This window comes from Neltuma alba, unplaced genomic scaffold (genome assembly GCF_004799145.2).
Source record: "Neltuma alba isolate B1F8T4 unplaced genomic scaffold, ASM479914v2 tig00007588_pilon, whole genome shotgun sequence".
Taxonomy (NCBI): Eukaryota; Viridiplantae; Streptophyta; class Magnoliopsida; order Fabales; family Fabaceae; genus Neltuma; species Neltuma alba.
Genome location: NW_021634822.1, coordinates 24252 through 49491, shown reverse-complemented (window position 1 = coordinate 49491; position 25240 = coordinate 24252). Strand labels below are relative to the sequence as shown.

The window sequence follows — 25240 nt, the reverse complement described above, 5'->3', positions numbered from 1 at the left end:
TTCAAATTAAATGCCCAATATGCCCATTAAAGTTATCAAATTAATGGCTCATTATGTTACTTATGTCTTCTGCTAAGATCTCCTAAACTAGAGGAGAGTCAAGTAAAGAAACCAAAACACACACAGAGAGAAACAAGTGAGGTAATTTTTTTAATACAAAAAATATGGGGTGCATTATTTTTACCTTTCCTTTTCTGTAAATTTGTGGACTTCTTTTAAAAGTACATTATAATATATATATAATTTATATATTGCTTATTTCAGTATGAACACCTCCTGTCGTCGGACACTTTTGCAAAAAGCGCACGCCTCACAAATTTTAATAATTAAAATTACAAATAATAATATGAGCAGAAGATAATTGGTGAAGCCCATAATTTACATTCCTTCCTATCGTTAATATAAAAAAAATTGAGAAGTTGGATTTAATTTTAAATATAAAACCTTAATTTATTTTATTTTTGATATTTATTATTTTCTCAAGTTAATTTAATTTACAAATAATTTATAAATTGATATATAATATATTATTATATAATGTATGATGTTATATATTTATTATAATTTATTTATTTATTTAATTTTATCAATTTACTCAAATTAATTAAGTAATTTTTACATTAACGTAATTTTTATATTAAGAAAAAGAATAAATGTTGTGTTTTTATGCCTATGAAATTGCATTAAAATAAGAAAAATGCTAATTTCCTTAAAAAAATTAAGAATTAGTGATCACGAGATTGATTATTAATTGTTATTATTATTAACAGATGTAAAATGGCAACAAAAAAAAATTATTTAACAGATGTAAAATTGTCCTTTATATTCCCCCCATGCTTCGTCCTTGTTGTAACCACCTTCGTGTAAAGTGCTATACACGGCCATTCCCACCACCACCAACAGAAAGCGCAATACTCAGACGAATCCGGAAATCATGGCAGAGATGGGTGAGTGTAGCAGTAGAGCCATCAAGGAAGCCGGCAGAAGGGAACCGCTTCTTCCGTCGTCGGACGTCAAGTCGGCGAAGCCTTCTTCTCCAATGTCCTGGAGACTCAATGTTAAGGAGTTTCGTTTGCCAAGCCACAGTGGTGACCATCCTAATCACCGTTCTTTCGGTTTTAAAGGCCTTCTTCGCAGACCCCGTAATTTTCTTTCACTTCTTTTCGCTGTCGTTAGACTTGAAGGGATCTGTTATTTTTAAAATATGAAAAGCCTCTGTTATTATTATAGAAACAGTGGGTATCTTGTCTGGTATATTTATAAATTTGAGAATCCTGTTGGTTGCAGTTGTGATTCTTTTGAAGAAGTCGAGTTTATAAACTAGGTGATTCCATGTGAGGAAAAGAATATGTTGCATGCGTAAGAAAGACCGAATTTCATCCGAAGCTAACTGTTCATAAATATCTTGCCTACTTTTCTACTTGGTTTAATTTGAAATTATGTTCACGAATCGTTTGCTATATTTCCTGTGCCTGTCCTACAGAATATGTGGGTTAGACTCGAGTCTTTGGTGTTATGTCTTGGCATATGGTACTTTTCCTTGTGACTATCGTCTCCATTCGCTAGACTCTATGCTCACAATTCATATATTATTGTTACAACACTTTTTAATTGTAGGAAAGCAACGCAAGGTGGCAGAATATTACAAGAACCAAGAAAGGCTCCTTGAAGGATTCAATGAGATGGATACTATGAATGAAACGGGTTTCTTTCCCGGAAGTCTCACTGAGGTTGATTATCCTTTCACCCACCCTGACTTAAAATTTGGCAGATTTGCTGTATAAACAACACGAATGAAAGGGGTTCATCAGAAAAAAGAAAAACACGAATGAAAGGAACATAGAACCAGAAAACTATGTATGCATTGAATACAGCCACAGACTCTCAGTGAAATTTTTTGTCAAAAGGTCATAGATTATCTGAACAGCTGTTGATGTAAAATTCTTCGTAATCTTCAAACTAAGGCTTTGGTTTTCCTGCCGTGTCTTTCAGGATGAAATGAAGCAACTAGCAAAGAGGGAGAGAGTGGCAGTTCATGTGTCAAATTTTGCTAACTTGGTGTTATTTGCAGCAAAGGTCTATGCTTCAGTTATGAGCCAATCGTTAGCAGTCATTGCCTCAACACTAGACTCCCTCCTGGATCTCTTATCTGGGTTGATATTGTGGTTCACTTCCCATGCCATGAAAAACCCAAACCAATATCATTACCCAATTGGCAAGAAACGGATGCAACCAGTGGTAAGAAGTGAGTCCATAAGCTGATTCAGTCCAGCAGAGTTACTCAGTAAATTTAGCCAGGAGTAGAGTAGTTTCACAATGCTATTAGAGGGAGATTGAAAATTATATGCTATTAGAGCCTTATAAGGCCTATAGCAGATTCATACTGATCATGTTTCCGTATGCAGGGTATCATTGTTTTTGCATCTGTGATGGCAACCCTGGGACTGCAGATTTTGCTTGAGTCTGCCAGGAGACTTATTGCAGGGGTATTTGAGTTCAACTTTTGCGTCCCTTTAAATGAGATGAAACCATTTTATGGCTGGAACAGTTATTCTTGTTATGCCCTTTAGATCCATAGCTTTGTCGTATCTGGGCTTAAACATGGGTGTTATAAGCCCACTCTTCCATGCAACAACATATCTTCATGAAGAATGTCATTTTCTTTATATTGATGGTTTGTCAAATAGATACCAAACTGTTGGATCAAATCTTCCACGTTAATGTTCCTCAAAAGCATAGCAGCACAGAGGTCTCTGTTATTGATTTCCTGTAAACATTTTCAATACTATTTAATTTCTTTAATGATTCTTTTCTTACAGCACCAGTCAGACATGAATGCCAGAGAGCTGCATTGGATGATTGGGATTATGGCTACTGTGACGTTAGTGAAGTTCATTCTTATGGTCTACTGTAGAAGATTCAAAAACGAAATAGTCAGAGCCTATGCACAAGATCATTTCTTTGATGTTGTCACCAATTCAGTTGGTTTAGCTGCTGCTGTGCTTGCTGTCAAGTTCCGCTGGTGGATTGATCCAACAGGAGCTATCATTGTGAGTTTATAAATTACTAGCACTTTGCTCCCTTTTCTTTCCAAAGGGCAAAGACTCTAGTTTTCCTTATCTGATACACATATTGATCAGCTCATGATTATGCACCGTCCATAATGTCTTCAATCATCTACCCTGTATGATCTTGAAGCGAAGTTATCATCTATGAAGCACGAAATCATAAAAACAGGAGCCATATATCATATCTGATGCATGTTTGACAATTTCATCAAACAATGATCATAACACTTCAGATTTAATTAACCTTAAGTCAGTGTTCATATTTGTTTTGTGCATGTCATGTTGCCCATGAAGCCCCAATACATTAAAATGAGACGAGAGCCATATGATATCAGATGCTTAACACTTCAAATGGAACCCAAAAGTTAAGTGTCCAAGCAGTGTTATCTTGATTGCATGTTTCTTAGGTTGCTCTTGCAAGGCCAGTTTTTGACTGATGAACTAATGAAATTCACTGAAAATCTAATGGCAGATAGCATTATATACTATAAACACGTGGGCGAAGACTGTGATTGAGAATGTGTGGTCATTGATCGGAAGAACAGCGCCGCCGGATTATCTGACAAAACTGACCTATCTGATATGGAATCACCATGAGCAAATTAAGCACATAGACACAGTTAGAGCATACACTTTTGGTGCTCATTACTTTGTGGAAGTTGATATCGTCTTGCCAGAAGACATGCTTCTGAACGAAGCACACAATATTGGGGAGACACTTCAGGTGAAGCTTGAACAGCTTCCAGAAGTTGAGAGGGCTTTTGTGCACATAGATTTTGAATTCACTCACAGGCCCGAGCACAAGACCATGGTATGATGATGATGATTCTGCAGGAGATCTCTGCCTGGCTTTTGCTGCACTAGGGACTTCAATCTACTTCTTTTGTTTTTGTTTTTTTTTAAAAGCAAATGACTTTGAAGCTATGTTGCGAGTTCCCCTGTTGGCCATATTTTGGAGGGTTATGATGCAAGTAATTTCTTTGTCAAATCAAAGGATATGGGATTTAGGAGCGAAGACGATAACTAGAACGAACATTAAATTAAATCAGTATGACTGGTTGAAACTACTTCATTGAAGCACTACAGAAAAATTAGAGTATCAATGATAATATATAACTGAGTTTTCTTTAAGGAACGCGGCTTATATTAATGGGATAAATTAATGAACATATCAGAGTTATAAGGCCGAATCTAATTTTGCTTTGTTTACTTTCTCATCAGGAACAATAATTTCTATTATGACTAAATCTTCATTAATAAATTTTTATCGGGAACACTAATTAAAGAATTTCGATTATTTAATATTTTTAAAATAAAATTTTCAAATTTTTATTTCAACAAGTATTCTGGAATGGACACTCTATAATACCAGTGCAAGTTATGTATATCTTTGTGCATTGATTTTAGGATCTGCCCTTTCAAATTCATTTACCATCATTTATCCTCATTCCCTATTTTAGGATCAATTTTTGTGCATTGGTTTTTCAAAGCATCTTTTCTATTTCCGTATTCGTTTTTTTTATTTCGTTTCTGAGACAAATAATAGGATAGAATACACTAATAGAAGAACCTTTCAAGAAATTAATTATTTTTACCAGGATAATTAATTTTTAAAATAGGATTTTATAATACGAGAAACAGGGGTTGCGGTTTGTCTTTAATTGGGCTTCAAAAGCCCGAGGGGATTTGCTAGAGGCAGACCGAACAAGTCTCTTTTGGGCCAAAAATCGGCAAAAGTCTTTATTACTCACAAAAAAAAGAGTACTTAGGCTTTAAGAAAGTATTTATACAAACCAACTGAGTTGAGTCTAGCCGAAGAGACTAATTCCTCATAAAATAACAAATCAAGATTTAAATCTCCACTAGGAGAAGTGTCAACTTTTAGTGCCTAACAGTGTCTCGAACAGGATTGTCTCTAATAGAAAGATATCCACGCTTTAGCAAAAAAAAAAAAAGTATTTATATAACTGCCAAAAATCCTATAAACAAAGTCTTAAAAATGGACTTAGGTGCCTTAAATCATGAGCCGTGAGATTTCTCTCAGGTTTCATTGATTGTTAGGAAAACGAATAGAGTCTTTAAAGAACTTCTAAATTATCTTCTCAACTGTCCCTAAAGTTTTACTTAAATATAAAGTTGTGTGTTCAACTCTTTCCTTGGAAGGATGAAGGAAGATGCTGAAGGGAAGGGAATAAAGAAAAGGAATGTGCTGTGGTGGGCACACAGAGTGGAAAGAATATCCACATGAGAATCCTTGGACCCTCTCAAATCCGAGTCGGTTTGTATTATCATTGTCACTTCCTTCAGCTCTTATCCAAGGCACAAACCTCACGTCCAATCCAATAATGCACCAATCTTTTTATTATTTTTATTTTTTTGGCCATTCACCATCACAACCCCACTATTCATTTCCCCATCTCTTCTTTGATAGCTATTTTACATTATTTCATTCTATGTCCCTCCTGTTCTTCGCATTCTCATTATTTTGTCTGGTTGCTTCAACAGTTCCATCTTATCTTATCCTCTAATTATGTTGGCTTTAATGGCTAGTGATGGCTGAAGAAATGATTATACTTAAACAGGATTGGTCTCTTCAATTATGTTTGTCTCTTTCATGTTTTTTCATTTCCCTTTTCCTCTTCCATAGCCTATAACCAAAATTCAAATAATCTACGTATCAAATGCATGCCTTTTTGTATATCTTATCTTCGGTCATTAATATAAGAGTTGTTTAACTAATTTAAGTATATTAAAAAAATTTGTTATGTTAATTATTTGTAATAAATATAAGTTAAAATTTTTAAATATCAATTGTCCTTAAATAAAAACTCTCTTAATATGTATAATTAATAAGAATATTTTAGAGAATAAATTACAAATTCAGAAGGTAAAATAGATTAGTGTTTTATATTTAAGAGTTAAGACCAGATACAATTTTCAACTAATCCTGATATTAACAACCTGAGGTAGTATTATGATGTGCTTGATATTTGAACCGTTTTGTGTCTATCCCAAAATGTCTATTTTCCATCCACCACCAACTAATTTTGCTTTTTCCCTTGGGTTATACGGTGGTCATTTCCCTCCCGCCAAAGTTAGTTATACCTTTACTTACTCTGGAAAGATGAACAACATATTTTTTTGGGAATATAAATTGATTCTACTTTATTTTTTTTTTTTAACTATTTCGTTTATGCTATCTATTTTAATCTTGGGCGATTAACATTTTTTTCGGAATATATTATAATTAATCATTTTCTGAATTTTCTGCAATCTCATTTCAAGGTTATGTTAAGGGCGTCACAAATTTGAAAAGAACCACCTTGGTTTGTTTCCTGAGCTGGAAGAAGGCCATGGCTTTTCTTCTCCACAACCTCCCTGCTTCTCTCCTTCCCCATTCCACCAAATTCAAAGAGAAACCTCTTCACCAAACCCTTTCTCCTTCCAAACCCTCTTCTCTCTCTCCTCTTTCGTCAGTTTTGTCGTCTTCATTGACCACTCTCCAGAATCCCACTTCACAGGTTGCGCAGGTCGACACTCCTCCTCCTGCCCAAGACGAAAGTCATCAAAAACACGACTTCTTTCTCAATCTCGGCCTTGCTGTTCGTACCCTCCGTGAAGACCTGCCTTTGCTCTTCATCAAAGATCTCAATTTCGACATTTACAGGTCATTTTCTTTTCGCCTCCTTTCACTTCTTTGATACGTACCCAATTTTTACTTTATACTCTCAAGTACGGTTTTGTGTCAAGTTCATACTTTTTAGAGGCGATTAGATGGTTTTGTTCAATTTTTTATGGATAAAAAGGACTATGATGTTGAAATAGAGTCCAATTATATATGAGAGAACAATTGATAGTGGGTCATGCCAAGATGGGGTTTTAGTTTCCTTCTTTATTGGTGTTTTTGAAGCTTAGCTTTTTCTCAGAAAGGTGGAATTTTGATCATTTCAGGGATGATATAACATTCATGGACCCTCTGAACACATTTATTGGAATTGAGAAGTACAAATTGATATTCTGGGCATTGCGGTTTCATGGGAAAATGTTGTTCCGTGAGATTGCTCTTGATGTTTATCGGATATGGCAACCTTCAGAGAATGAGATTCTGATAAGGTGGAACTTGAGAGGAATCCCTAGAGTTCCCTGGGAATCCAAAGGGGAATTTCAAGGAACTTCACGGTATAAACTGGACAGAAATGGAAAAATTTATGAGCACAAAGTGGACAATCTAGCCTTCAATTTCCCAAGAACTGTCAAACCAGTTTCAGTTTTTGATCTGATTATTGCCTGCCCAGCAAGTCCAAATCCTACATTCTTAACAGCTCCTGTAGATGCCTACTCTTCTTGGATAGAGTTATACCGTGTAGTCAGAGAGACATTACATCACGAAGAGACTCTGCTACCACAAGATGGTCTAGCCACATGTTCATAGCTACTAACAATGAAGTATTGGTACTTCCAAAATGGAAGATACTATTTTTTTGGCTTTGTTTTGTGATGTTAATATCATGTAATGTGAGACTGGTGCTTGTTGAGCTGTTTCTCAGGCAATGTGTAGGATTCAAATCCTATTAGGTTAGATGTAGCTAAGTTGGTGAATGGCTAGCAGGTAAGGGTTTAGTTGAACGACTGGAGTGTATATAGTTGAGCAGGGAATGCTGATGGGTTCTAGCTGTTATAGATGACGTGTATTGTTCGTGTATATATAAAGATATGCCATAACCTGCGAAGTTCATATGAGTAACTGGAGATTAAGTATGTTGCAGAGTTCAATACTGTTGGTTTCTCATAAATATTGAGTTTCTGTTGAAGTTTCTTGTTAAACTGTGGGTTATAGTCACTTGACTTCAATGCCATCTTTTCTGGGTTTTCTCTTGCTCATTTGTATTTCTTTGCGTTAAGAACCTAATTCCTGACATTTGACTTGTCTTCTATACGGCAGGATCAAGTATGGTTTAGTTAATGTCTTTGACATTGATCAGAGGACAGACTGTTTTATTTGCCTTCATGGCAATACTTTATAATACTATTACCTCTCTGTTGTGTCCAATTGTAGCATGAAAGCAGATAATGGTAAATCTCTGAGTGCTTGAAAGCTTAGTTTTATAAATGATTAAACAGAACAGATTTTTCTGTCAGCCAAAAGCGGTAGAAAAGAAAGTTCCCATACAACAAAAGAAGAAAAATAAAATGAAAATGGCCCATGCAGGTCTCGAACCTGCGACCTTCGCGTTATTAGCACGACGCTCTAACCAACTGAGCTAATAGGCCATGTTGATGCACACGTTCAACCAATATAAATTAGTCCACAAAGAAAATAGAAGTTATTCAATCACATAACACTGCGGATTCCCCCCCCCCCCCCAAGAGACGAATGCCATTAGCTATGGATTGAGAAAGAAGGTAAACAAAACTATTGCAATCAGAAGAATCGTCTAGAAGGAAGGACAGAGAAACTCGACCAAAAACGTAGGCCTCATAACATCATCAACATATATAGACTGGCTAAGTATAAAGTATATGCGTATATGAGATAGTGCCTTCGGGCACCTAAACTTTTTTCTATCAAGAAAAGAGTAAAAATTTTCTGACTTCAGAATGTGTATTTGACTTAAATATATACAGGTATGATCAAAATCTGAGCAAGGATCAACTCATTGAAGAAATAAAATGGGAGAAGCCAAACATTCTGATTATAAACTAAATTGGGTTTTTCAAACTCTGCTCCTACTTTTTATGCATCTGATGATGATGCCTCTTCTAGTGCTGGGATTGCTACAGAAACAGGATGCATTCATCTCAGCTCAAGATCCTTTTAAATTTGCACTGGAAGCTCCAAGTATGGATGACTATTGTTCAGGCTTACCATAATAATTTTGTTTTGCATTTCCATCACAGAGCTGATCTTCAGTATATGATTTAGAATGGTCCTTGGACGAAGCAACATACTCCTTCATGGAATATGGATGATGAGCACAATGGCTGTCTTTGTCAAACGGGTATCATGCCTTTCACTGAAGTTTCCTGTGGGACTTGTCAGCCCAAGTTTAGTTGCCAGCATTTGTGTGTTTGTCAGCAATGCAAACCCCTATGTCAGAGTCCACTTCTTGTTGTTTAAGCTCAATGTTAGAGTCCCTGTCTGATGATGTACACTACTTTAAGGCAATTGTCCGATAAGTGATGATGACCAACTAGGGTTAATAAATCTAATAGAAGGGGCTAGTTCCTTACAACTTGGCGAATTAAAGTTTGAATTCCTATTTAGGAGAATGTTCACATTTAGTACAGGACAATGGTTCGAATAGGATTACCTCTAATAGAGGATTACATGTGCTTAAAAAGAAAAACAAGTGATGATGAAATTGGATAGGACCATCAGAAGAGGTTGTGGCTCTTCGGTTTCAAGTCAGCCTCAAGGGTCCTCAACCTTTTCTCCTACTCCCAACCACTATTCCTGTTCTGAACCACATGCTCATAGAAATCCATATAAAGCCAAATTTAATCTGTTCATGTGTTCATCTACCTTGCTAGCTAGGACCATCTTTGTACAACTCTCCTTTGGTTTTGGTTCCGAATAGTTTTCTTGCTTTCATGAGGGTCAGGCAAAATCCTCTAGTTCCGGCTTTCATCCATAATATGAAAGAAAACCAACGGTTGGAAGCCTCTTCTCTTCCTTTCCCATCCTCTTTCCTCCTCTTCTTTTTTCAAGCCGTTAGATTAACATATGTCAACGGTTTAGATTTCAATTTTTCATAAACTACTTATAAAATTTTTTAAAAAATATTTAGTACATTTGCAAATTATTAGAATTAAATTTTAATATAGTTTGTAATTTATTATTTATTTATTTTTATAATTTAATATTTGAATAATAGTTTTAAAAAAATTTAAATCTAGAGGTTAAAATATTAAGCGAATCATTAAAAAAAGAAGAGGAGGAAAGAGGATGGAAGGAGAAGAGGAGAGGTTCCGAACCGGAAATGCAAAAAGTCTATTCATTAATTCTAAGCATACTAATTAAATTTGTTGAATTTCTTTTAACGTACTCGTTCTTTTTTCATATGACCAATCACTTGTCAAGGAGTGATGTGTGTGTTCAAATGTAACATAAATATAGCGTATAAGGAGTTAATCGGCTGTCCAAGGTATAATTTTTGGGGTAAAGGCTTTATTTTAATCACATAGCGTTCATGAAAATTCTCTGGTACGAGTTGATATCATAGTATCTTGCTTTATTGACATTAGATAAGGACGTTGATAGCAATTAACTTAATAATTGTCACTCTAGAAAAGTATTAAACTGTATTTACTAAAGAATTGCCGTTGGTTTTGTTTATTTTTAATTTGGATGAAATCAGATATATGATGACAGCTTTGCAGTTACCTTTGTGTGTGTAGGATTTATAAATATACTAATTAATAGTAGTTGATGGGCTCAATAACTTTATTATGCACTTTTTATTTGAAGTTTCCACCATGGAAAAGATGATGAGATGAGATTGAGGACATAATATCGACATAGTTAGGTTAGGTTGAGGAAATGAAGGCACTTTAGGCTGCTAATTTGAGGTTAAGTTTGAATATATTAAGGTCATATGACAACATCCTGTCCTCATTTGCACAAAGTTGATAACTTTTCTGTGTGCAAGACATGTTTCTTCCACTGCCTCCTTCCCTCTTACCTTTTCTACTTTTCTTTCCCTCCGTTGCTTCATGAATCTCAGCATATTGCGCTCATCGATTGACTCACTCCCACATACATACACAGTAGGAGGCCCCAAAAAAAGGGAAAAGGAAGAAAGAAAATGTACATATGTTGACATATAGAAGAGTAGGTTTTTGATAAATGGATACGGAGAATCATGTAGTTGCAGATGAATCCCGGATTCTACCCATTTAAATCCATCAAGTGTTTAACAATGGGAAGGGAATCAATGCAAGAAACAAATAGGGCTTGGAGGGAATAGTAGGCTTTGGGCTCAACATCACTATTTTACATTGAGTTCACTGCAAATATATGACTAAACTGGCATGGACCGTTATACTTGTAGAAAGATATAAGATTTAGGAAAAAAATGTATACAATTTGAATCAATAAAGTATTTGTCCAAACTAAAAGTTTAAATTAGTAATCATATCATAAATAGTAAAATAGCAATGTCATTGCATTCAATTTTCTTATGCTACATTGATATTGATGGTTGTAGAACAAAGTTATAAAGCCAGTCAATTTGCTCATTATAGGCCACATCCTTAAGGCATCATGAGTTAAAAGAGCAAATCTTTTTTTACTGACTAGTTAGATACGTTGAAAACTAAATCAGATTCATTAGATAGGTTAAGTGGATCTGTCTGTTTAACATGTCAAAATAAATAATCAATTATGAATTGACGCTAAATTTAGTAGTGCCATAGCCACTTTGGTAGGAGATTGAAAGTGAAAACTAAAATTTTGATGAACAATAATAGGAAATCAATGAAGAAAAACTCAAATTAAAATTTAAATGAGTAGCGGGTCAAATGAGTCATACTAAAATGTTACAAGTAAATAGTCAATTATTTATAGTAGTACATTGAAGTTAAACATGTTAAACACTACTTTTACCTTAATTAGACAACTTTAATAGAGATCAAAGTTCAATTTAAAGAAACTCCTTAATAATTGACTTGCTTTGACAGCTTTAATCTATGAAGAGTTCCAAATTTCCCAATGGTTTCATTAACTCTAAGAAATTCCTCTATTAGACTATTAATTACTCTATATTAATTACTTAAATTGCTGTCAACTATTATGACACATCAATGCATATAGGTCCTTAATTAAAAGAGAAAGATTTAGGCAATGAACTAAGTTTAGGTTATGATTATGAAGTGGTACTCATCACTATTATTCTTAATACTTAGTGTTCAAAGGCTTTAAACATTCTTCAACACATCACATGCCGTCCTCAGTACCGTTCAACAATTTTTAATTAATGAATCCGTATGTGTATCTCACCTTTTACCTTAATTTCAGTGGTTGTCCTTCGCTGCATAAGATTCTCACACCCTATTAGCCTTTCGTCCGGCCTTTGTTAAATATTTTATATATTATTTTTATTCTTCTTCTTCCTTTTGTTTTCTCTCACTAACCATTGGTTAATAATGAGCATGGGATGCTATGAAATATAAAAATTTATATTCATATTTGATCCTATTAAAAAATTGTACTCCTCCTGTTCTTAATATAGGAACTAATTGTAGAGTAGATTTTAATCCTAAATATAAGGCCTATTTATTATATTTATCAGTTTTTTCTAAATTACTTTTATGGATACTCCTTCAACGATAATCAAGTAGAAGAGGGAGAGAGGATATTAAGGAGGATGATTATGATGTTTTAAAAAAAACATGTCATATTTCTTATAATTAACTAATTTACCTAATTTTTTTAATATAATCAAATTAATTAAATAGGTCTTATATTAAAAACCGGAATATTTATTAGTATTATATAAGATTCATTTTATCGTGTGTCTCAAGAGGAACAGAACATAACATAAAAAAATAATATTATATACAGGTATTTTAATATTACAATATCTTTATATTTATATCGTTAGTAGTGTACATAACATTCTGTCTTCGTAGAAAATAAAATACATATAATTCATAGTTTTTTTTTTCAAATTAATCAAATTTAACGCACACCCATATATGATCGAACTCTAGATCCCAGCCAAGTGGATCGGTTGATTACTTGAATACCTAGTAATAGAATCAAAGAAGCACTTGATACTGGATGATAACATAAAAAAAAAAAAAAGATATTACAAAAGAAACAAATGGCTGGTCAAAAAAGATGATACACAATAAAACTGACTCAAAACCAAATTAATGACGGGTTTGGGAGAATATATCAAAATGTTACTTCCGTCAAAATCGTGATTTTGATTTAAACAAAGGAGCTTTCAAATATATTCTTCATTAACAAGGCGGTCGAATAATTAATGTTTTGTTAAGTATTTAAATGAGAGAAATTAAACAACTTTAAAGTGACGTCAGGATGGAACATCATACATGGTTTTGTAGTTACCATCAAATTCTTTATCTGTTACTAAATTATCATTTTTCCCATTATGAAATTGAGAGTATTTTAAAATATCTGTTTTAATTTTCCAGTTTACCAAATAAAATTCTCTTCACATATTTATTTTGAATTAAAAAGCACTTTTTTTCAGGTTCATGTTATTAAGAGATGTTTGGCAACTATTAAAATATTTTTAAAAAGTATTTTTTCGTAAAACGAAATAAATTATTTTAAATATTTATTCCGTATACAGTAAAACTACTTTTAAAATTATGGTTTAGTTTTTACTCAAACACTTTTTCAGTGAAATTGTAATTTTAAAATATATTTTTGACATGATAAAAGAATTTTTGGCTTTTTAAATAACCACGCTCTTCCCAAACCTTCCTCACATACTCATCTCAAAGAAACCAACCATCCTTAGTTTCTCTCTCCATCACAAAAATGCCAAACTTTGAAACTCATCACTGCATCGTCTTCCTCTTTCTCCTCCTCCTTCTCCCAGCAATGGCTTCCTGTGAATGCACGTGTGATGTTGCAGAACCAGACGCGGCCACCCAAAAGGACAAACCAAGCCAAACTCTCAAATTCAAGGTCGTCTCTATCGCTTCCATCCTCGTCGCCGGTGCTCTTGGGGTGAGCCTCCCTTTACTGAGCCGGAAAGTCCCATATCTCGACCCCCAGAAGGACGTGTTCTTCATGGTGAAGGCTTTTGCCGCCGGCGTGATCCTCGCAACTGGGTTCGTTCATATATTACCAGACGCCTTCGAGACTCTCACTTCGCCGTGCTTGAAGCACGGCCCGTGGTCCAAATTCCCGTTCACCGGCCTCATCGCCATGGCGGCTTCGGTGGTGACGTTAATGACAGATTCAATCGCCACAGGGTACTATAAGAAGCAACATTTCAACAGCTCAAAGCAAGTTTCTACAGATGCTGATGAATTAGAATCAGGAAATGAAAATGCTGGTCACGTTCATGTGCATACCCACGCCACACATGGCCACGCTCATGGATCATCTCACGATGTCGAACTACTAACATCATCATCAGCTGAAGTGATCCGTCACAGAATCATATCACAGGTAGTTAAAGAATTAATTATGATGATCGGTATATACTACTTCCAATCCTTAATATAAAATCCCGTTTGACTTTTATATTAATCCTAAATATAAGACTCCAATATATTTTATCTCTCATATTTACTCAATTTTTTTCAAGATAGTCCTTCTAATAATTATAGTTTTAGCCAACATACTTGATTAGTAAAGATATTTTAGGAAAGACAACACTTATTTATTACAAATAACTAACTTAACTTCTTTTCTTAATTTCCTCAAATTAGTCAACTAACTTTTATAATTAGGATCAGAGGTAGTATTATATATGTTTATTCGTTGGTTTGTTATGTGTGATTATATATATAATTGTATTATTCTGATGATGTTAATCGTTTGTGAGTGAAGGTGTTGGAGTTAGGAATAGTGGTTCATTCTGTGATCATTGGGATATCACTGGGAGCTGCGCAAAGCGTTCAAACTATAAAGCCTCTTCTTGTGGCACTTTCATTTCATCAGTTTTTTGAGGGCATGGGTCTTGGTGGCTGCATTTGCCAGGTATATATATAAATATATATGTATAATTGTTAAATTTTATCTTTTTGATGGGCCAAAATATAATTAACCCATCAAATTCATATATAATACTATCTAAGATATTCAATAAAAGAGTTGGTTTGTAGTGCAATTTGCACTACAAACCAACTCTTATATTTAGGATAGGAGGTAATAGGAAAGTAATATGTAATTAGGAACGAAATTTGACTAAGGAAAGTTTCATTTGGATGCTTTCTCAATAGTGGAAAGGGATCATGATGAAAAAGCTTGAGATTTTAACCTCTTTTTGAAGTTTAGAAAGAATTGCTGAAATTTTTTATTACAAAATGGTTTATTTAAAGACACCTAGGTGCAATCTATCTTCGGTAGTGCAATTTTTTTTAGTTGTATGCAATCAATGTTCAACTATGTGTGAAACGAACATTTGCACATATATAGCTAAAGATATATATATATATATATATATATATTTATTGTGCACAGTTGAAGATGTGTGATATAAAAATTTAGGTCTTTAGTTATCTCTAGGTAATAAACTTTACAAATGGGGGACTTTTCAGTCAAATTTTCTAAATTTTAAAGGATTTTGTAAGAATAACAAAATTTGAATGATGCTTGCACAACTAATATAGAGAGAGAGAGCAGTGATTAAGGAATAAGAACCTGCTTTTGAATATAAAGTGAGGAGCTTTACATTTGTTGAATAAGCATAAAGTGACTCTATATATAAATATGTGTATGTGTACATAAAGTGATTCCATGGAATGAAATGTTGTAATAACATGTTTGGGTATGTGCAGGCAAAATTCAAGTCAACATCGGCAGCAATAATGGCAATATTTTTCTCACTGACAACGCCAATGGGGATAGCGATAGGAGTGGGAATATCAGGAGTTTACAGAGGCAACACCCCAGCGGCTCTCATAGTGGAAGGAGTCTTCAACTCTGCATCTGCAGGAATTCTCATATATATGGCTTTGGTTGATCTTCTTGCTGCTGATTTCATGAACCCTAAGCTTCAATCCAACTCCAAGATTCAACTTTCTGCTCATCTCTCTCTTCTTCTCGGCATAGCTTCCATGTCTTCCCTTGCCATCTGGGCTTGAACATCACAAGTTCTTTTTTTTTGGTTGTTGTTGAAGTAGTTAACATTCTGCAGAAGGCAATAACTTTCTAGCTAGCTAAGACAGTTTTGTAATTTTTTTGGGGAAGAAAGGGTTTCTAGATCATGTATATCGCATATGTCCCTGGAACTTTATGGTCATAACTTTTGAATTTTTGGAGAAAATTATTTATAACTTTTGAGAATTAAGCACATAAAAACCTGCAAATGGTGAGTGGGAAAGCGTGGAATCAACATTAGGAGGCGGTGGAAGCACCTGTGTTTGTTACTTTTCTTTTTTCTTTTTTATATATAAGAAAAGTTCAGATGAATTGGGTAGTGAGGCTTAGTAAAAATAGAGCATGCTTTTAGATTATAAAAATACTTACAGAAATACTTACAAATCGCTTATCAATAATGTCTTCACATCGATAGTAGAATTTGAATTTATAACTTTGTGGGTTATGAGCATACTGCTCTATCACTTTTTAAATATTAAATGAATTTTTACATTTTTTTTTAATTTTTGCTTCTTGGACAAAAATGGTGAGTGGGGAAGGTACCTCTGCCGTTGGGCAGGGCTCTAAAGTGTTTCAAAGATTGGAGCTTCCACTAAGGACTTTCTATGGACACCAATGTCCTCCTCTGGGATGGGCTGACCCACAATCCTGACCTGCTTCATCGACCCACATGATCTTCCTACGTGGCATGTCCACCTGTTTTATGGGGTGGGGTAGGGTAGGCAAGGAGAAGGTTTCTTATCCCATAATGTAAGTCGTCTTATTCAATCTATCATATAAGTATCCAATTTTAGCTTTATTGTAGTGGTCTGTAGACTGTTATTTTGTCAAAAGCTACATATATTAAATAAGAATTAAAAATAAAAAAGTACTCTTCCAGTTTCTAAGATATGATCTAATTTAAGAATAAATATTGATTTTGTATGTAAGAATTACATTTTTTTTTCAAATTAATCTTATTGATATTTTCCCACAATAATCAAGTTGGAGAGGGAGGGAGCGAATTAAGGAAGGTAATTAAGCATTTTAGGAAAAAAATCCTATTAACCAATTTAACCAACATCTTTAATCTATTCAAATTAATTAATTAGGTCTTACATTAAGGATCAGATGAATATTAAATTTCAAAACAAAGTCAATAAAATTTAATACTTTTCTTAATTTCGATAAGACATGCTAATAGTGTCTTGTAAATAAGATTAGAAAAGTGGTCGGAGATTTTTTTTTTTAATTCAATTTGCACCCCTCCAAATTCATATTGAGTGAAGGATTTTTTTTTTCCCTTGGCATTTGCACATGGTGTCCAAAGGCATATCAAGCTCCAATAAATTCAAACAGAGTCGAGTGGAAACATCGGGGCACATAGCAAGCTCTGCCAACAAATGTTTGATAAATTTGGATATTTAGGGCTTGGAATCTAAAATTTTTAATTAAATTATCACAATCTCTTATTTGACTTGAGTTGTGTGCTTTGTTGGTCGGATTTTAAATTTCATGTATTGTTGTCTCAAATTTTTAATCTTAAATTCATTTTTTTAAAAAAGTTCAGAAATAAAAGTTTATGGATAATTTTGTTGGAGCTATTCAATTTTTCAAGTCAAATTTCAACAAAAATATCTTACATTGCACAAGAATGGGTCAACCCACTAATTCATCAAGTGGTGAAAATATTGCACAATATATATGTGTCTATATATATAAAAAAGATAACTTCAACTGGAAAGGACGTCAACCTACCACCTTATAATGCGCATTTGATTAAATTTATACAAATAATTTTTTTAATTCAAAATTCAACAAAAATAATCATGTAAGCATGTCACACAAAAAAAATATAATTCTTTTTTATAACAACAAAAAATATAATTCTTTCTATTTACATCTATAAAAGTTTTTTTTTTTGGGCTAAGCACGTGAATCTTCATATCAAAAGCAATTATATTCGAAGCATTGTCGGGCACTAAATGTAGGTATCTCTCTCAATAAAGATTCAAACCTGGATTCATCAACAAAAGTTAAAGGAAGAAATACCATCCATTAAAATTGTGGGCTTATTTTAAACTCCACATAAATACACAAAGTCTTTCTAGTTATAAACAATGAAATTCATATTAGTTTCTATTTCCAAGTTGAAACCATAAAATTTTTTTAAAGTAACATTATTGACCATAATAAATTACAAGCAAATGGAATATAATTTCTTTTTGAAATATCATATCATGATATGCTCCTTTCACATGTGAACGAAGATATGTATGGTTTAGCCAACTCAACTTGGAGATTAAGTAAGAAAAAGAGAAAAAGTTGAAGGTAAACTCTGTAAAGTTGTGTTTATTGGTCAGACTAATGAGAGCTTGCCACTAATAATAACAATTTGTTGGATATTCAAACAAGAGAACATTGTAATGAACTACTTTTAATTGATGATACCTACACCAATTTGACCTTGGAATCTTAATCCTCACACCATATTTTAAATAAATTTCTGTTTGTATGGTGCGACCTACATAAAATATATACATTAGTTTACTATTCTATGCCCTCACCTAATTTAAAGTTCATCATAATTTTGTTATTTTTTCTTAAAAAAATTGATATTTACAATCTTCCCAAATTTCACACAGAATTGCGCATATTTTGCAATTGATGTTCCAACTTTTAATATTAAAAATTAGAAATAACTCATTTTAGTCATATATATATATATATATACACGCAAAAATTTTGCACTGATTTTCTAAAATTTAACATTGATGTATGAAAATTTCATAATGTTTCCATCTTTATTATGAAAGATTAAAAAAATTGTTTCAGCCAATACATATAAATAGTCGAAGAGAATCCACCCTCATCTTCCACAATTTATTACTGAACATATAATCATTTGCAAATAATCTTCCAACAATTAAGCAAATGCATCTAATTATTAAGATCTTTTTTGTCATTTATTGAAAATTTAATATGTTTTGATTTTAAAATGAAATTATAGAATAATAATGAAATTGATGACATAAACTAGTGTCCCAAGTTGAGTGACTTTTCAGGTTGCAGAGGAGTTGGGCATAAATACATGAGAGGCCTCCCTTGTTCTTGTCCTCCTTTGGTGCAGGATTATATTCCACAACTGGTGAAAAGGGTCCACTGGTCCCATTTCAAAATCCTTTTGTGGGTCAAAGCATCAAAAGAACTATTCACAATTCAAGGGTTGTCATCACCCCCCCGACCTTAAAAAAAACACATAAAGGCTTCTCATGATCTTCTTTATTTTATGTTATCCAGGCCCTTTATAGCCACACGCCTCCACCTTTTCATCCCAGCAATTGACAGTCTAGACCAGGAGACTTCAAGTGCAGAAGAATAAGCATATGCTGTCTCTGGAAAACTTAAGTTGTTGCCATTCGTTTTCTGATAATTATGCAATTCTTAAACAGTGTACAACTCAGAATTCTGCTGGTGGATTGTGTGTCAATGGAAATAAAAATGTCTACTACAGAGAAAAAGAAGGTAGGAACAGAGAGGCCCCACAATATATATGCTACTGGGCATGAGTCTCTTCTTGTCATGATCCTCTATCCTGTGTAAAGAAAATTTATAAAATCAAATGTGTCTTCATTTTATCATTTTTTTCAACAGAAATAGCCTCTGACCTAAAAAGCCCCCGTTCCATTGTCTGTTCTTTTAAATAATATTATATTTCAGCATTGAGTATGGGTTTGTGTTTTGTCCGTATTTCAAGATCAAGGGTCTTCAGGTAACAGAGTCTATGAGATGCAGTACTGCTTAGAAGTTGAGTTCCTCTGTTTTTTTTTTTCAATTTTCTGTAACCTTAGACATGATCTGTAATACTGGTTTTTTAGCCAGCAAATGCAAATGTTAGAATTTCGTACATGTAAATAAAACGTAAAAGCGACAAATATATATTTTCGCGATCACAAGTTCATTATGCCATTTTTCAGCATTGAGTAGGGGTTTTTGTGTTTTGTCCACAGTACAAGCTCAAGGGTTTTCATGTGATTTTGAGCATACCCGTCTTCAAGTATGTCCTTGTGCTTTAAAAGCTTGTAAAGCACTCCCTATAACTTTTCCAGTTTACCAAAGCTGGGCCCTAAAATTAACTCTACTTACAAAACTACCCCTAGAGTGCTTACATGGCATTAATGGTGTCAGGTCAGTGATGATGTGGCAATAAATTGATATGTGGACAGTTAAGTGGCCATAAGGGGACGCTAGGTGGCAAGCTCACAGCTCCTCTCCAAATCTTGGATAGCCTTCCAACCATCTGAGGGAAGATTAGCCTTTGTTTTTTTTGTTCTGAGCAACCCCGTTTTTTTGAAAAGAAGTTTCCGTATATAATAAGAAGAAGAAGAGTCCTTATACGTCTAGAGGAGAAAGTACTCACTCATTCAAAGAGGAAAACACAAACACACAGACACTCGTATGAGTGGTGTTCTAAATACTTTCATGGTCACTATATGGTACTGGAGAGCGAAGACAGTTAAGAATGATTTACATTTGTTTCCTAGCAATAATGTGAAGTTGCTTATTCAGTCCCCAGCGTTCATGTAAAGTTGCTTATTCATGTAAACTTAGTTCCACCTATTTGGGCAGATTGATCGCCTGACGGCCCAAGCATAACGAAGCTCTTTGCTCCACTTGTCTGGACTAAAAAATAGGTGTGAATAATTTAACAGTCAACATTGTATTATATTAGTTTGCATTAGAAATTGTGTAACATATCTCTCGGAAAAACTTTTCTAGTTCTCAATAGGGCTAGCAGCTTTATGGGCTTCACGAGTTGGGAGAAAGTTGGACATCTGAGACAAATATCAGGGACGCCATCAAATATCAGATAGAAATACAACTCCATTAGCGATTCATCCATTCCGAACAGTCTATAAGATTTGTGACACTATCAGCAATACCCACCAATTAACAGAAGGTAGAAATTACAAACTCAACTCTATATATATACCTGAGACGGAAGAGACCGAGTTAATGGGCTGTGTTTCGAATTAGTTCTTCTCTAGTTGGGGTGTCTTGCTTTGCTTGGCATCTTCAAGCTTTATGATTTCTCTGTTTCGAATTACACACTTCAAGAGGCAGGCTCCATCCAGTGCGTGAACAATACAACTCTGAAATCAGAAAATTAAAACGCGGACAAGTAATGCAAGACTGATATATGGTAGCCTATAACATACTTTTCCTAAAGTTGGTCGACCAGGCAATCCCTCCTCTTCACGCTACTATCCAGGAGGCGTTGGTGTCTTCATAAGAAGGAGGGCAAGAGAGAGTGGGGAGAGAGAAATTGGAGTGAAAAGCAAGCAAAACAAAAGAGCTTAAAAAACCCAAGTCTCATCTTTTTCCAGTGGCGAAGCAAGCATATATACCATCAACATCATGAAATGAGCTTTAAAGAAATTAGCGAACAAAGAATACTGCTGAGGAGACGGTGAGTGAACTACTGATTCCTGGAAAACGAACACATTTGTGGCAACTTTTCTGCAATTTTAGCATTTCTTCATTCATACATCTTCCAGCAAAGCAAAGTTGTGCCGCCCAAAGAATCATTCTTTATCCCCCAAACAGAAACACTTGTATTCCATCACCCTCACTTGTCCTTCACTCGAACAATCTTCAAATCTAACCAACCTCTACATGTATAAAAGCCCACCCTTTACCGTACCACCTTCTGGTCTTCGGAATTTGGATTGAAATTGGTACAATAAAGCCGTCGTCAGGAGTGAAGAGGGTGGGTCATGGGAACAAGCAGAGGTTACTTGAGATTACGAGCTGGCTTGCTTCTCCTTTATCTGACTCTAGCAGTTATTTCCCCCTCTCATTGTGGTAAGTAAGCCCTCTATTATCACTCTATTCCGAACTAATTAGAGTTAATCCTACTTCTTTCATCCCATGTTTTAATATACATTTTACTAATTCTGATCATACACAATCAACGCTGATTTGCTGCGTGAGAGGCGTTATGGAGCAATGTGGCAGACGAAGATGTTAAAAATTCCATTTTGTGATATTATCGAGATCAAGAGAAATTTTACCTGACGAAGATAAGTTCATAAACCTCTTTGATTTCCCCTGTGCAGACGCAGAAAGATCAATAATGCGTAAACGCAAGAGTTCAAGCAACAAGCATTCTAAGAAATTGAAAGCTGTTAAGCATTTTAGTCTCGATCCATCCACAGATTCATCAAATGTATTACCCTATAGCCTTAGCTCACCGTTTTCTCTGCCTCCATACGAATCTCTCGCGCCAATTCCATCGCCGGATAATGGCTCGCCTCCGTTCTGTGTGTATCCTCCAAATCCTCCTTCTACGGGTGTTCCCAGCCCAACTCTTCCGGACCAAGGCCCACCTCAAAGCCCATCTGGATCCTTGCCCACACCATCGCCTCCTTATTCTTACTCTTCACCACTTCTTCCAATTCAAAGCCCACCTCCAGGCCCACCTGAAATTGTTCCAAGCCCACCTACCACTATCCCAGGTTCGCCCGAGCCAGTTATAAACCCGCCCATAGTTTATCCAGGCCCACCAGGGATGAGCCCACCATATCCAATACCCTCCCCTAGTGGTGGAGGCATCGTCCCCAGCCCGCCAAGTTCGTTCCCCTCCCCCACCGGCGGCGGTGTCCCCACCCCACCGAGTGCTTTTCCGTCCCCTCCTGGTGGCGGTTTCCCCAGCCCGCCAAGTACTTTTCCGTCCCCTCCTGGTGGTGGTTTCCCCACCCCGCCAAGTTCTTTCCCGTCCCCCGGAGGTGGCGGCGTTCCTAGCCCAACAGTATTTCAACCACCAGTAATCTATCCACCACCGTTTGTGCCGCCGCCGCCCTATGTTGCCCCAGTTGCCGCCTTGTGGTGTGTGGCTAAGCCCTCAGTTCCCGACCCGATCATGCAAGAGGCAATTAACTATGCGTGTTGGTCCGGAGCGGATTGCGGACCAATACAGCCCAATGGGCCATGCTTCTTACCCGATTCTGTATATGCGCATGCATCATACGCTTTCAATAGCTACTGGCAAGCAAGCAAGGCTAGTGGTGCATCATGCGACTTTGGAGGGATAGCCATGCTAGTTGCAGTTGATCCTAGTGAGTAACAAAAATGAATAATTACATATACATATATATATGTGGGTCAATAATTTTTGTTCTCTCAAATTTGTTCTCATTTTAGTTTAAGGGGGTATTTGGATGGGAATCAAACTATTATTTCAAAAATACTTTCACAGTTTACGAAACAAATATGTGAAGGAATTTATCTCGTTTTGCAGAAAAGTGCTTTTAGAAAGTGCTTTTGGCAATAGCCAAACACCCTTTTAGTCTTCGAAGTTTTAAATCATAAGTTTTGGTTCCTCAAGGGGCAAAATAGTTTTATTAAATTATAGGGACTAATGTTTTAAATAAAAATATTTAAGGGACTAAAATCTATGGTTTGAAACTTGAAGAACTAAAACTAAAACAAAGATAAAAGATTAAAGCACAGTTTTTATTTATTAATTAACAGAGTTGTTTGTTGTGTACAGGCTATGATGGATGCCGCTTTGTGTATGATTGATTTGATAGAGCATAAGAGGGACCGCGTTTGGACGTCAACCATATTAGAAGAAGAGACTTCACTTTCCTGAACAAAATCCCTAATTTTTTTTAACGAATGAAAATAAGGGACGTATGTAGTTTTGGACTTCGTAAGTAAATATACAAACGATTATCTTGACTTCCATGTCGTGCGCATTACTCAGCATTGAAATTGATAGTGTACATCTGTTTTTTTTTTATAATAAAAACTGAAAAACACACTAAACAATCAGGAAAACAAAACAAAAAAAATCCTTAGTCACACTCATCAATCTTCGCCCCTTGCTCTAGCAGTGATAGTTGATCAAGGAGACACCAACTACCCTCTAACTTGGGAGTAAATTTAGCTAATCTATCAGCCAAAGTGAGCTCATTTCTGCTTACATGGTAAAGCTTCACTTGCCAGTCTTTATAAAGAAGAAGTCTAATATCATCATTCTGATGTAGTAATATGTTTTTAAAATTACTATATCAGATATTAAAAAAAATTAATTAAATTAGTCACTTGTATTAAAGACTAGATTTAGTAATTAAATTGGTTTTGAAAATTTCATAGGAGTAAATAAATATATTATCACAAAATCAACTTCATACGCTTTTTTATATTTTATATTGATTAATATATTGAAAATTGCAACGTTAAAGGGAGGAAGAGCAATCAAGTCAGAAATGTTGGACTGAGAAATTTCAATACAATTTGCAACATTAATTGATGTACGATCGGATTATAGGAATATGCTGCTTTAAAATGTAAAGGAAGATTGGAAGTATTTTAGCATGCTTTACCGATCGTCTTGAACTCTTGATTAAGTTTGGAACATTAATAGTTTCATCCAAACACTCCCTAAACCTATCTGCGCAACTAAACTTTTTTTATAAGCAATCTATTCTTTTTATGTGCAATTTAACTTTCCTCATGTGTAACTATTTTTTTTATGTAACTTATCATTCTCAGCACCATTTGCTAATTAAATTTTTAATAAGGTATTTATTTCCAATTTTTCTTATGATGCTACTCAACTTTTGATAGTGAATTTTTCAGAATTGAGGGAAATTAGTGTTATGTCAATAAAGCCAGGCAGTATGTGTCGTATTGTATATCCATTGGGAAATTTACTTGTAAAATTAGGCTTTACACTACTCGTGAAAATAGCAGAGTTGAAACTGTGTTTTCTTCGCTTTGAACTTCATCAAAAACCAAAAGCGAAAAAAGCATGGAGAATGAATTGTTGAATGATTGTTTGGATATTTATTTATATTGAGAAAGAAATTTTTTGAACAAAAAATAACTCATTTACATAATTTTGAGATTTCAAATATTTAATCAAATATGCTAAAATCAAGAAAAGTTATACTTGAATATTGGAAGATCCTAATCTTAAGCATGGATCTATACACGGAGAGCGAGATTTGAAGAATCAAAACTCAAAAGGAATCCTGTTTGTCCTTTCGTTATTTATTTCTTTGTTGGCTCTGTTTCGTGAGGCTTGGGTTTCGGTGATTTATAGTATCTTCTAGTTTTTACTTAATAATAGAAACCCAACATAATACAATTAAATGGCTGTTATGAAATTAACCAACAAAAAAAATATACTGAAAAAGAGATGTAGACAAGAAAATGAGAGAATGATATTGTATTCTTCCCTTGCTTCACTTTTTATCACAATTTAATGGCATGCCCTATTTACAGGCATAATCTTACACATAAGTTACACTTATACTTAAATGATGGATAAAGGACAATAAACCACATGAATGTGAGTGGGGATGAGTTACAAAAT

General features: G+C 34.7%; 3 protein-coding genes and 1 non-coding gene across 5 annotated transcripts; 3 read left to right on the top strand and 1 right to left on the bottom strand.

Moving 5' to 3' along the window:
- Positions 1-873: 873 nt before the first annotated feature.
- LOC114752874 (metal tolerance protein 9) lies at positions 874-16077 on the top strand. Of its 2 annotated transcripts, XM_028941572.1 has the most exons (7): positions 874-1142; positions 1618-1730; positions 1993-2238; positions 2406-2442; positions 13652-14220; positions 14605-14754; positions 15555-16077. In XM_028941572.1, exons 1-7 carry the CDS (start codon positions 935-937, stop codon positions 15858-15860), a joined length of 1629 nt encoding a protein of 542 aa, XP_028797405.1. In that variant the 5' UTR covers positions 874-934; the 3' UTR covers positions 15861-16077. The 2 variants fall into 2 exon arrangements, with proteins under 2 accessions (XP_028797405.1, XP_028797404.1); XM_028941571.1 differs by lacking the exons at positions 13652-14220; positions 14605-14754; positions 15555-16077 and adding exons at positions 2820-3050; positions 3541-3994 and having other exon boundaries at positions 876-1142; positions 2406-2486.
- LOC114752875 (uncharacterized) lies at positions 6153-7833 on the top strand. The gene is made up of 3 exons (XM_028941574.1): positions 6153-6162; positions 6354-6735; positions 7020-7833. The coding sequence occupies exons 2-3, from the start codon at positions 6422-6424 to the stop codon at positions 7498-7500; spliced, it is 795 nt and encodes a 264-aa protein (XP_028797407.1). The 5' UTR covers positions 6153-6162; positions 6354-6421; the 3' UTR covers positions 7501-7833.
- Positions 8266-8339, bottom strand: TRNAI-AAU (transfer RNA isoleucine (anticodon AAU)). Its single transcript has one exon. It is a non-coding gene; the product is annotated as a tRNA-Ile (tRNA).
- Positions 16078-20755: 4678 nt separating the features above from the next.
- Positions 20756-23489, top strand: LOC114752885 (vegetative cell wall protein gp1-like). Its single transcript, XM_028941582.1, has 3 exons — positions 20756-21720; positions 21975-22973; positions 23408-23489. The coding sequence occupies exons 1-3, from the start codon at positions 21633-21635 to the stop codon at positions 23437-23439; spliced, it is 1119 nt and encodes a 372-aa protein (XP_028797415.1). The 5' UTR covers positions 20756-21632; the 3' UTR covers positions 23440-23489.
- The last annotated feature ends 1751 nt before the right edge of the window (positions 23490-25240 follow it).